We start from the raw sequence: 14,063 nt of genomic DNA, 5'->3' as shown, positions 1-14,063 counted from the left end.
CGGCCAATATGTCCCAGCTACACTAGTCCCACCTCCAGTTTAAATTCCATTTGGAATATTTTGGTGGACCAAGAACCAAGAACCTGCCCGTGTTTGGTCCATATCCCTCCAAACCTGTCCTATCCATGTACCTGTCTAACCGTTTCTTTAATGTTGGGAATAGCCCTTGCCTCAACTACCTCCTCTGGCAGCTTGATTGATACATGCACCACCCTTTGTGCGGAAAGGTTATCCCTCAGATTCCTATTAAATCTTTTCCCCTTCACCGTAAACCTATGTCCTCTGGTCCTAGATTTGCCTGCAGTAGATAGGCATCATGGTCAATGTAGGCAAGATAGGCCCAAAAGATATGTCTCTGTGCTGCATGTTTCTATGATTCTATGAAGTCGACTGCAGGGAAAAGAAAGTGAGGCAGAAGTTTTGACTTGGGTAAAAAAAAAGAGATACAGTCTTGCAGGAAACTTTTAAGGACTCTCTAAGGAAAAAATAAAAGTAGTAATCCCTGAATCCGTTCCATGTGTCAGCGAGTATTGAAATAGGAGCATAATGTGGGCAAATGCATAGCTGGATTTAAGGTGGGAAGGGAGGAACTAAGGTTCTTGGATCATTGGGACCAGTTCCGAATTGATGTGAGACTTGCACAGACTGGACCGGGGGCACCTTAGCTGGGATCATGGTCCTCACAGAAGTTTATTGAGCACTTTTGGGGTGATGGTGAGGTAACGTGGGATGTATTTCCAAACATTTATTTATTTCATTTCATTTCATTTCATTTCATTTTATTTTATTTCGAACATGTTAAAAGACATCAATTAAAAAACAAGATAAACAAAAAAACAGAAGAAATACAAGGAATTTCATCCATTACTTAACATGTGCGAAAAGGAGTAGGAAGAATTGTGAACTTATTTAATCCTACCCCCATTCCCTAATCAATATTTATCAAGTATCAGATATTAATACAAAATTACTCATACACCCTTGTATATAGATATACTTATTTAAATAATGATGTGTTATTATATGTAGACCCCTGGTGACTGTTAATCCCCCTCCTCACTGTACCTAGAAAAAATCATGTGTTTATATTTGTTTTTAAACTGGATGATGTTTGAACATTGTTTTAATTCCGCATTCATTCTGTTCCATAGCTTTACTCCACTGATTGATATAGAAAATCTTTTCATTGTTGTTCGAGTATTGCGAATCTTGAAATTTAATGTTCCCCTTAAATTATACCCCCCCTCTCTTTCATAAAACATTTCCTGTAAGTTACTTGGTAGCAAATTGTTTCTCACTTTGTACATGAATTGAGCTGTTTGATATTCCACAATGTCATAAAATTTGATTATTTTAGACTTTATAAATAATGAGTTGGTGTGTTCACAAAAACCGACATTATGAATTATTCTAATGGCTCTTTTTTGCAGTATGAATAGTGGTTGTAGTGAACTTATATATGTACTTCCCCACGCCTCTGTACAGTAACTTAAATAAGGTGAAACTAGTGAACAGAACAGAATGCGAAGTGATTTGTTATCTAGGAAATGTTTTGCTTTGGCCAGAACTGAAATGCTTCTAGATACTTTACTGTGGATATGTTTAATGTGAGATTTCCAGCAATTTTTTTCATCTATTATCACCCCAAGGAATTTAGTTTAATTTACTCTTTCTATGTTAACACCCTCTATCTGTACCTGTGCTTGATTGTTTATTTTACTGTTCCCAAATATCATAATTTTTGTTTTGCTCAAGTTTAGTGATAATTTGTTAATGTCAAACCATTTTTTAATTTTGCAAAATTCTGAGGTGATACTGTCCAAAAGTTGCTGTAAATTTTCACCAGAACCAAGAATGTTAGTGTCATCAGCAAATAGGATGAATTTCAATATTTTTGATAATTTACATATATCATTGATGTAGATGATGAAGAGTTTAGGACCCAACACTGACCCCTGGGGGACTCCACACACAATGTCCAAACATCCAGACTGATATTCTCCCATCTTCACGAATTGTTTCCTGTTCTTTAAATAACTTTTAACCCACTCTAAAGCCAACCCCCTAATCCCATATAGTTCCAATTTATTGATTAATATTTCATGATTTATTGTATCGAATGCTTTTTTTAGATCAATGAATACCCCAACAGCATATTTCTTTTTATCTATAGAATTTGTGATTTGTTCAATGAGTTCAGTTAAAGCTAGTGATGTTGACCGGTTACTTCTGAATCCATATTGACTATTAGAGAGTAAATTGTGCTTATCTATGAAATTGTCTAATCTGTTGACGAAAAGTTTTTCCAGAATTTTAGAGAACTGTGGGAGAAGAGAAACAGGTCTGTAATTTGTGAAGTGGTGTTTATCTCCAGTTTTATACAGCGGAATAACTTTAGCTATTTTCATATTATTGGGAAATTGATCGGTTTGTAATGATAAGTTAAAAATGTGTGTTAGTGGTTTAGAAATCCCATCAATTACCTTTTTTACTATTTTCATATCTGTCTCATTATAATCAGTGGATGTTTTATTCTTGCATTTATTAACAATATCTACAATCTCCATTTCTTCTACCGGTTTAAGAAACATTGTACTTGGATTCGTTTCTATAAGATTATCATTAGATGTCACTGGATCTGGGATTTTTTCTGCTAAATTAGGTCCAACACTTACAAAAAAATTATTAAATTTATTAACCACGTCATCCATGTTATTTATTGTCTTATCATTTTCTATAAAATACTGCGGGTAATTAATCTGTCTAGAGTTATTTCTAATTATGCTGTTTAATATATTCCATATACCCTTAATGTTGTGTTTATTGTTTTCTAATCGTTTATTATAATATTCTTTCTTACAATTTCTCATGATATTAGTTAACTTGTTTTTATATTTCTTATATTTATTTTCTGCTTCTATAGTTCTATGTTTAATGAATTCTCTGTATAGTGTGTTTTTCTTTTTGCAGGCATTTAGCAATCCTTTTGACATCCAATGATTATCTTTATACTTTATTTCTCTACAATATTGTTTCATTGGACAATTTTTATCATATAGTATTTTAAATATTCTTAAAAATTCGTCATAAGCTTTATCAATATCATTTTCTTTATATATTAATTCCCAGTTTTGTGCAAGAAAATCATTTTTAAGTGCAACCATGGACTCTTCTGTCCTAACCCTTCGGTATTCTTGTTTATTGTCCTGCTTATTTTTTCCGTAGTTGCTGTTATAAACTGTAAAAACTGAAGGTGGTCACTGATGTCATTTACTAATAATCCTCCTACTGTATTGTTATCTATATCATTAGTAAATATATTATCAATTAATGTAGCACAATGGGAAGTAATCTGACTGGGTCTGGTGATTTTGGGATATAGGCTGATACTGTACAATGTATTGATAAATTCCTCAGTCATTTTATGATTATTCGGATTTAGCAAATCAATATTGAAGTCGCCGCAGATAAACATAACTTTATGATTTGTTTTTGTAAAATGTTCCTCCATCCAGTCTTTAAATGTGTCTATATTAGACCCTGATGTTCTATATATACAACTTACAATTACATTTTTTTTCTTTCCCATACATATTTCTATTGTAACACATTCAAGTACATTATCTACCACAGTTGAGATTTCTTCCACCACCTTATAATTATAATTCATGTCTACATAAAGAGCTACACCACCACCATTTTTGTTTTTTCTGTTCATACAAATCAGTTCATATCCTTCAAGTTCAAAATCCATGCCCCTTACACTGTTGATCCAAGTTTCTGATATTGCAATTATGTTAAAGGGCTGTGTAAATTGATTTAAATAATCCTTGATGTCATGGAAATTAGCATACAGGCTTCTACTGTTGAAGTGGATTATTGAAATATTGTTTTCGGTTTTGAATGTGCTATTGTACTGTTCATCAGTATAATAGTGACAGTCGTTGTTAATGTTCAAGAAAAAATTGTTTTCTGGATCAATGTCATTTTCGATATCCTGTGGCTTATGATTAGTGTATAGATGAGTAGTTAACTCCAGATCATCCAGTTCAGCAATCCGTGTTAGCATGTGATTAGCTTCAGGATATGGGTGAATTGTGTTTGTAGTCATATGCGAGTTTTATGGTTCAGCATACCTGTTGTGGATTAGATGTCTCATGGTAGTTTTGGTGTGCTGGTACGTGGATGAATAATCAGTTTGTCATGGCGTAGAAAAGCGATATCCCCCCTCCCTCTGGCAGCTCTCAGCTCCGGCATCAGTTCTTTCCTCCTTCGTCTGACAGCGTCCGTGAAGTCCTCGTTAATGTATATTTTAGATCCCTTGAGAGACTTGGTGCGTTGTAGTATGGTTTCTCTGTCCTTATACCTTAGGAGTTTCACCATTATGGACCTCGGTCGGTCGCCACCGGGTTTAGATACTAAATATTATAAAAATGTTTTAAATAAATCTATTTTATTGGAAAATGGGCACAAGAATGTAGCAATTGAAAATAAAAAAATTGGTACACAAAGATTGGGATAGATACTGTAGATATCACTGGAGGATGAAATAGTATGTTTTTTTGTTGGAACAGACAGAGTATAAGAAGGCCTACGATAGACCTTTAATGAATGGTGGTTGGAGAGTTGCAAACAGAGACCTGGCTGAGAAAGAGACAGGACTAGATACTAAATATTCTCAGATGGAGCTACCTTGAAATTGGATTTCACTTGTGTTTGTGTGCATGAAATGAGTACAGGTAGTTCTGCTAGTACGTTTGTTTTCATTATGCAAATTGGATATAATACAATTTAATTAGGAAACACCATTTGAATTACACGTAATTAATTGGTTATGAAGCAATTTTAACCGGGAACTGGATAACCACTTAAAAGTCACTGGAAATTCGCTAGTAGAAATAAAATCTATTGGAGAAAATAATTTTTCATGTAGCCTTCCCCACAGGAATCAGATAGCTTCATTATTTACGGCTACTTGCACCATGAGAGACCAACTGAAATTGACAATCAATCACATCTATTGACACTATTAAATAATGTGGCATACAGTCTTTAGTAATTTTAGCTTGCTGCAATAAAAGTAAACTAAAAATTATTAAATAGACCTTTGACAAGGTTCCACATGGTAGGCTGCTCTGGAAGGTTAGATTGCATGGGATCCAAGGAGAGATAGCTGGATGGATAGCAAATTGGCTGCATGAAAGGATGGTGGAAGGTTGCTTCGCAGACTAGAGGCCTGTGACTAGCGTTGTGCCTCAGGGTTCGGTGCTGGGCCCGTTACTGTTTGTCATCCACATCAATGATTTGGATGAGAGCATACAGGGCAAGATTCGCAAATTTGCTGATGATCCAAAAGTCAGTGGTTTTGCAGGATCTGGATCAATTGGCCAGGTGGACTGAGGAATGGTTGATGGAATGTAATACAGAGAAGTGTGAGGTGTTGCATTTTGGGACGTCTAACAAGGGCAGGACCGACAGTGAATGGTAGGCCTCTGGGGAGTGTTGTAGAGCAGAGGGATCTAGGAGTGCAGGTGCATGGTTCCTTGAAGGTCGAGTTGCAGCTAGATAAGGTGGTCAAAAAGGTTTTTGGCACATTGGCCTTCATCAGTCAGAGTATTGAATATAGAAATTGGAAGGTCATGTTGCAGTTGTATAAGATGTTGGTGAGACTGCATTTAGAATATTTGTTCAGTTCTGGGCACCATGTTATAGGAAAGATATTGTCAAGCTTCAAATGGTTCAGAGAAGATTTGCGGGGATATTGGCAGGACTAGAGGGTCTGAGCTATAGGGAGAGGTTGAGTAGGCTGGGTCTCTATTCCTTGGAACGCAGGAGGGTGAGGGGTGATCTTTTAGAGTTGTATAAAATCATGAGAGGAATAGATTGGGTAGATGCACAGAGTCTCTTGCCCAGAGTAGGGGAATCGAGGACTCGAGGACATAGGTTTCAAGGTGAAGGGAAAAGGATTTAATAGGAATCTGAGGGGTAACTTTTTCTCACAAAGGGTGGTGGGTGTAAGGAATATGTTGCCAGATGTGGTCGTTGATGGAGGGATTATCCCAAAGTTTAAGAAACAGTTAGGTACATGGATAGGACAGGTTTGGAGGGATGTGGACCAAGTGCAGGCAGGTGGGACTAGTGTAGCTGGGACATTTGGCCGGTGAGGGCAAGTTGGGCCGAAGGGCCTGTTTCCACACTGTATCTGTCTATATCTCTATGACTCTACCTGTATATCTGAAAATCCTATGGTTTAAAATAACTTTGCAATTGTGAGTCTGAAACTCTTTGTTTTTATAGTGGTATTGCCTATAACACGAGGCTTCTTATGAATGCAACTACCACTTTATAACAGAAATATCTGTGCTATGTTTTGTCCAAATTGCAAATTGAGTATCATAAAAGGAATATCAAAAGTGAAGATAGAACATGGTGCAGCACAGGACCAGACCTTTCAGCCCACGACATCTGTGCTAACTACAATGCTAATGTAAAGTGATTCAATCTGTCTGCACATGACCGATATCCCTCCACCTCATGCCTGTTGATATGCCTGTCCAAATGCCTCTTAGATTTTGCTATTGTATCTGCTTCTACCACCTCCCATGGCAGCGTGTTCCAGCACTTTCTGTGTAAATTATATCTGAGCAAATGATTATTTGTATTTTTTTGTTCTCTTTAAAGGCTGTGGACACCAACTTGCACATTCACAGACTTCAGCTGCAACTTGAGTTCATAGCTATTTTCTAATTTGTGGTATGCCTACTGATAAGTGGGTCAGTAAGAGTGCTCTCATTGGCACACCCACATGCTGAAGGAAAAGGTGGTGGGGCTTGAGATCAGGGGAGGGGGGAGGTGTGGTTCAGGGCTCCTCATGCTCTGGAGCAAGAAATGTGTCAGAGATTTGTGCTCATGTTCTTACAAATTACATAAATAACTGAAGATACTGAGGGTTGGTTGCTATATTTCCTGATGATGAAAGATAAGTAATTTTGTAAGGAGGACATACGAAGGCCCCAAAAGTGTCTTGAGTGGGTGAATGTTTGACAAATATGGAGGTATATGAAATCGTAGTGTGATAAGAAAAGTTAACTAAATGGTGAAAAAATCTATTACTCTGAGAACTCTGAAGACTGTGAAGCTCAGTTTCAGTTTAGTTTATTGTCACGTGTACCGACGTACAGTGAAAGGCTTTTCTTGTGTGCTAACTAGTCAGCTGAAAAACAATACATGATTACAATCAGTGTATTTACAGTGTATAGATACATGATAAGGGAATAACGTTTAGTGTAAGGTAAAGCCAGCAAAGTCCAGTAAAGGATAGTCTGAGGGTTATCAGTTGCTTGATCATAGCTGGGAAGAAACTGTCCCTGAATCTGGAGGTGTGTGTTTTCACACTTCTATACCTTTTGCCTGATGGGAGAGAGGAGAAGAGGGAGTGGCCTGGGTGCGACTCGTCCTTGATTATACTGCTGGTATTGCCGAGGCAGCGTGAGGTATAAATAGAATCAATAGAAGGGAGGTTAGTTTACGTGGGCTGCATCCACAATTCACTGCAATTTCTTGCTGCCCTGGATGGAGCTGTTCCCAAACCAAGCTGTGATGCATCCTGATAAAATGCTTTCTATGATGCATCTGTAGAAGTTGGTGACAGTTGTAGGGGACATGACAAACTTCCTAAGCCATCTAAGGAAGAAGAGGTTTTGGTATGCCTTCTTGATCGTTGCTTCAATATGGGTGGTCCAGCAGAAGTTGTTGGTGATATTGAACCGAGGAATTGGAAGTTTTCGATCATCTCTACTTCGGCACCATTAATGCAAACTGGGGTATGTGCAAAGGGAATTAAATTGCGATTTAGTGTAAGAAAATAACTGCAGATGCTGGTACAAATCGAAGGTATTTATTTCACAAAATGCTGGAGTAACTCAGCAGGTCAGGCAGCATCTCAGGAGAGAAGGAATGGGTGACGTTTGGGGTCGAGACCCTTCTTCAGTCTGTCCACTAAGAGCCAATTAGACACTATTCTGGAGCTGGACCCCTTTGACAGGAAACGTGTTTCAACAATTTACACATTAAAACAGATAACCTGGGACAAACAAAAATGGCATGGGAGAGGATCTGGGTGTAGAGGTTTCTGATGAGGCGTGGCGAGAGAGCTTAATTCGTATACACACCTCGTCGCTGTGTATACGCCAGGGGTTGATCCAATTTAATGTGCTTCACCGTCTTCATTATTCAAGAGACAAACTTGCCAGAATCTTTTCGATCATAGATCCTGGCTCCCCTAGATGTGGCCATAGCCCAGCCTCTGTAGGACACATGTTCTGGACATGTCTCTCTCTCAACAGCTACTGGGGAAATATATTTGAGGTATTCTCCCATATCTGCAGACAGACTATAAATCCTGATTTGCACACAGCTATCTTTGGAGTTCCACCCCCAAACTGTAAACTTACAAATTTACAAGCAAATGCTTTAGCATTTGCCTCATTGCTTGCTCGCAGGCTTATTCTTTTTAACTGGAAGTCAAAAAAAGCTTCATCCTTTTTGCAGTGGTTAAAGGAGGTGCTCTCCTTGTTACCCCTGGAAAAATCGGGTATAAACGGTGCAAGGCCCGCGGAAACTTTGTTCTGACCTGGAACCCTTTTATAAATTTTATTAAAGATTTTTCCTTTAACTGAAAATATTGTCTACACAGTCATAACCATTTATTTATATTTGTATGCTGCTGTTGTTAACATGTAACATTGGAACACAGACTTGGTTTTTTTTGTTGTTGTTTTTTTTGGTTTTTTTTTTAGCTTTGGGGATGGGGAGGGGAGGGGGGGGGGGGGGTATATCTGTCCTGTACTGTTTGTTGGTGTCCTGTGTAAATTTGTGTAAAATTAAAATAAAATAAAAATAATAAAAGACATTTGGACAGATACTTAGATAAGAAAGGTTAAGAGGGGATATGGGCCGAAAGTGGGCAAACGGGACGAGAGGAGATGGAGCATCTTGGTCCATATGGACAAGTTTCCATGCTGTATAATACTATGATTGTCAGTTCAGGACCAAAGTGTCCATGTGCAGATGAAAGGAATGGACAATCCAAGGAACCTGAAATATCAAGGGATATTGTTATTGTGAGTTTTTACTTAAAAAAGGGAATATATCAAGCTAAGTTTTTAGATGACTCAGAAAATGGTATTGCTGTTGGTTGAGAGGATGATAGTCTTAGTCTACAGAATGATATTAGTTAGATAGAGCTCTTAATGATAGCGGAGTCAGGGGATATGGGGAGAAGTCAAGAACGGGGTACTGATTGTGCATGATCAGCCATGATCACGGTGATTGGCGGTGCTGGCTCGTAGAGCCGAATGGCCTACTCCTGCACCAATTGTCTATTGTCTATTGATATTGATGGTTGGTAAAATGGTGAGAACAATGGCAGATGAAAGTATAGCATATATTCTCCTGAGCATCCATGATCTGTGAACAGTGTAAGCAACCAATCTGATTAAGTATTATGAACTCAATAACATAGAGGCTGTTTCAGAAAAGTGCATTAGAATAGTGATTTCATGATGAGACTATCGTCAAACTTGATTCAAAAATGATAAAATAGAAAAGGAATGATATTAAAAAAAAAATCTTAACCCCCTGGAAATCTCATCAAAAATGCATTCTCCAATTTTCTGTGGAAAGTTTAGATTAGATAGTCAAGTCATTAAAGATATGTAAATGGTAACTTAAAGTGCAAAGTAGAATTTATTTACAAAGCCATTGTTAGAATGTCACACTTTAATCATGAATCTACCCTATCTGAAATTGCTGGGTGATTTTTCCAAGAATAATTTGGTGCACTATTAGTTTCACTCTATTTTGAACAGTAAATTCTCATCCAATGGTAAAACTGAGACGATTACAATTTCTTAAGACATGCAGATCTTAATTGAAACAATGCTTAATGAAAGCCATTAATTTGTTACTATTACATTGCCATTAATTTGTTAATATTACATTTCTATCTCCTACAGGAGAATCAATGAGAATTGCAGCTGCTGAGTTTGCAGAAGATCCTTGTTCTTCTGTAAAGCGTGGAACCATGGTTCGGGCAGCTCGTGCTCTGCTATCTGGAGTAACCCGCCTGCTGATCCTGGCTGACATGGCGGATGTCATGAGGCTTTTAACACATTTAAAAATTGTAAGATATGAGCTTACTAACCAATTTAAAGCTGGTTGAATTTTAGAATATGAACATTAACATAATATGAAAATAAACTCTTAATACAGTGAGTAAATTCAATTTATGTTCCCCTCCCATTTGATTTATAAATAAATTTGGGCATTCTATTAGGATCTTTGTGAATTATGATTAAATTTGCATGAAATACTGTGTCTCAACCATTCATTGAAACTTTGCAGCTTTAAAGATGCTGTTAAGTCTGCATATGAATTGCGATACATTTTACCAAACACACAGGTAGAAGAATTACTGGATGCTGTTAAGAATGCAACCAATGAGCAAGATCTGGCCAGTCGGTTCAAGGAATTTGGAAAGGAAATGGTTAAGCTCAACTATGTGGCAGCCAGAAGACAACAAGTAAGATAATTATTGTCTATGTATCTATGAAAAGCTTTGTATTCACTTTGTAAGTATGCAAATTTTCCTAGGGCCAAAAGCAAATAGTTGCATTGAAGTCCTGGTACTCACAGAGAAAATGTTCAGGGAAAATTAAACAGATGAAGCTAATTAGTTTATAGAAAACACATCAACATATCAAATGAATTGCTGCCATGAATCAGTTTTAGTTCTGTTTCTTTTACAAATAATTACAGTACAGTAAAGGGACGTTTAAAAAAGAGTGCCAAAGGGACGCTAGCAGTCAGTCAGTAAAGGTCGGGAGAGCAGCAGCAGGAGCAAGGACGACCGTTGGCTGAAAGAAAGTAAGTGTGAATTACAGGTAAAAGTCAGTTTATAAAAGAGCGCCAAAGGGGCGCTAGCAGTCAGTCAGTAAAGGTCGGGAGAGCAGCAGCAGGAGCAAGGACGACCGTTGGCTGAAAGAAAGTAAGTATGAATTATAGGTAAAAGTCCATTTAAAAAAGAGCGCCAAAGGGACGCTAGCAGTCAGTCAGTAAAGGTCGGGAGAGCAGCAGCAGGAGCAATGACGACTGTTGGCTGAAAGTAAGTGTGAATTACAGGTAAAAGTCCATTTAAAAAAGAGCGCCAAAGGGACGCTAGCAGTCAGTCAGTAAAGGTCGGGAGAGCAGCAGCAGGAGCAAGGACGACTGTTGGCTGAAAGAAAGTAAGTGTGAATTACAGGTAAAAGTCCATTTAAAAAAGAGCGCCAAAGGGACGCTAGCAGGCATTCAGTGGAGCACATACCTCCAAGCTCGTCAGAGGAAGGCAGGATAGGAGTGAGTGCGGGGATTGGCTGAGCAATTAAATTAGAAGCTTGGTAAATTGGCCAATTAGTCAATTTAGTGAGATATAAACAAGGCTTGCACAAGGGGTGCGGCCCTGTCGAGAGTCTTTGGCTGCGAGTCTTTGGGCGAGGAGGCTGAGGTGAGGAAGATACACTTGTTTTTGAGCCTGATTTGTTTTTTGACACTAAAGTAATGGCAGACAAGCTGGTGCAGGTTGTTTTCTGCAGGGCGTGGGATGGTAGGGACACCGCTGGAGCTGGGAGCTACACCTGCAATAATTGTGTCCAGGTGCAGCTCCTGAATGGACGTGTTGTGGAGTTGGAGAAGCAGCTGGATGATCTCAGAGCCATCCGGGAATACGAAGGTTTCCTGGACAGGACCTACTGTGAGGCTGTCACGCCAGGGGTCCAGGTCGAGCGAAGGTGGGAGACCGTTTCAAAGGGGAGTAAACATGGACTACAGGAGACCCGAAGGTGGGAGACCGTTTCAAAGGGGAGTAAACATGGACTACAGGAGACCCCGGTGGCTGTGCCTATTGCAAACAGGTACACCTCTTGGGAGCTGTCGGGGCAGAAGACGCTTCCAGTCCGAGCGGCGGATTGGTTCGCGGCTCTAATCCAGGCAAGGAGACCCGACCGGGGAGACCAAAGTTGGGAAGAGCCATAGTAGTGGGTGACTCCATTGTCCGAGGTATGGACAGTAGATTCTGTGGCTGCAGGAGGGACTTGAGGATGGTCTGTTGCCTCCTTGGTGCCAGGGTTCAAGACATCACGGACCGGCTTCAGAACATCCTAGCGAGGGAAGGCGATCAACCAGAAGTAGTTGTGCACGTGGGCATGAACGACGTAGGGAGGAAGAGGAAGGAGGTACTGCAACGTGAGTTTAGAGAATTGGGAAGATGACTGAGAAGTAGGACTTCGAGGGTGGTTATCTCTGGATTGCTTCCTGTACCTCGTGCTAGTGAGGGCAGGAACAGAGAGGTCGGGGATATGAATCTATGGCTGTGGGATTGGTGCAGGGAGCAGGGATTTAGATTTCTAGACCACTGGGATCTCTTCTGGGACATGGGTGACCTGTACAAAAGGGACAGGTTACACCTTAACAGCAGGGGGACCAACATTCTGGCAGGCAGGTTTGCTAGTGTTACACATGTGGGTTTAAACTAAGTAGTGGGGGGGAGCGGTTGAATATGAAGATGGAGTTAAAGGGGAAGCGAATACAAGAGAAATTGCAAAGGATTCTAGAATAAATGGGAAGGAAAGTTCTAGATAGGATAAGAGAGTAAGGTCAGGGCCAATGGTGACCGGTGTGAGAGGGGAGGTGAATACCGAAGTTAAAGTGTTGTATTTAAATGCGCGAAGTATAAAAAATAAAGTGGATGAGCTTGAGGCTCAGTTAGGCATTGGCAAGTATGACGTTGTGGGAATTACAGAAACATGGCTACAAGAGGACCAGGGTTGGGAACTGAATATTCAGGGGTATACGACCTACCGAAAAGACAGACAGGTGGGCAGAGGAGGTGGGGTTGCTCTGTTGGTAAGGAATGATATTCAGTCCCTTGCAAGGGGTGACATAGAATCAGGAGATGTAGAATCAGTATGGATAGAAATGAGAAATTGTAAGGGTACACTAATGGGAGTTATCTACAGGTCCCCAAACAGTAGCCTCGACATAGGGTGCAAGTTGAATCAAGAGCTAAAATTGGCATGTCGAAAATGTAATGCTACGGTGGTTATGGGAGATTTCAACATGCAGGTAGACTGGGAAAATCAGGTTGGTACTGGACCCCAGGAAAGGGAGTTTGTGGAATGCCTCCGAGATGGATTCTTAGAACAGCTTGTACTGGAGCCTACCAGGGAGAAGGCACTTCTGGATTTAGTGTTGAGTAATGAACCTGATTTGATAAGGGAACTCAAGGTAAAAGAGCCATTAGGAGGCAGTGATCATAATATGATAAGTTTTAATCTACAAATTGAGAGGGAGAAGGGAAAATCGGAAGTGTCAGTATTGCAGTATAGCAAAGGGGATTACAGAGGCATGAGGCAGGAGCTGGCCAGATTTGACTGGACGGAGACCCTAGCAGGAATAGCATAAAAATAAAAGAGAATAAGTATAACATAGCAAAGAAGAGCGAGAAGCCAGATGATTGGGACTCTTTTAAAGAGCAACAGTTGATAACTAAAAAGGCAATACGGGGAGAAAAGATGAGGTGCGAAGGTAAGCTGGCCAATAATATAAAGGAGGATAGTAAAAGCTCCTTTAGGTATGTGAAGAGGAAAAAAATAGTTAAGGCAAATGTGGGTCCCTTGAAGCCAGAAGCAGGGGAATTTATTACGGGGAACAAGGAAATGGCAGACGAGTTGAACCGGTACTTTGGATCTGTCTTCACTAAGGAAGATACAAACAATCTCCCAGATGTTCTAGTGGCCAGAGATCCAAGGGTGACGGAGGAAATGAAGGAAATTCACATTAGGCAGGAAATGATGTTGGGTAGACTGATGGGACTGAAGGCTGATAAATCCCCAGAACCTAATGGTCTGCATCCCAGGGTACTTTAGGAGGTGGCTCTAGAAATCATGGATGCATTGGTGATCATTTTCCAATGTTCTATAGATTCAGGATCAGTTCCTGTGGATTGGGGGGTAGTTAATGTTATC

The 14,063-nt window shown here is 39.6% G+C and overlaps 1 protein-coding gene across 5 annotated transcripts in view; it reads left to right on the top strand.

Annotated features, from left to right (window-relative positions):
* Positions 1 to 14,063, top strand: part of ctnna2 (catenin (cadherin-associated protein), alpha 2) — a 1,150,825-nt gene that overhangs the window by 91,902 nt on the left and 1,044,860 nt on the right. For all 5 annotated transcript variants that reach the window (XM_078407736.1, XM_078407821.1, XM_078407459.1 and 2 more), the window contains 2 exons: positions 10,017 to 10,183; positions 10,463 to 10,582. In XM_078407736.1, coding sequence (XP_078263862.1) covers positions 10,017 to 10,183; positions 10,463 to 10,582 — 287 coding nt within the window. The remainder of the gene's footprint in view (positions 1 to 10,016; positions 10,184 to 10,462; positions 10,583 to 14,063) is intronic.

Source organism: Rhinoraja longicauda, chromosome 1 (assembly GCF_053455715.1).
Source record: "Rhinoraja longicauda isolate Sanriku21f chromosome 1, sRhiLon1.1, whole genome shotgun sequence".
NCBI lineage: Eukaryota > Metazoa > Chordata > Chondrichthyes > Rajiformes > Arhynchobatidae > Rhinoraja > Rhinoraja longicauda.
This window is presented reverse-complemented; position numbering and strand designations above follow the sequence as displayed.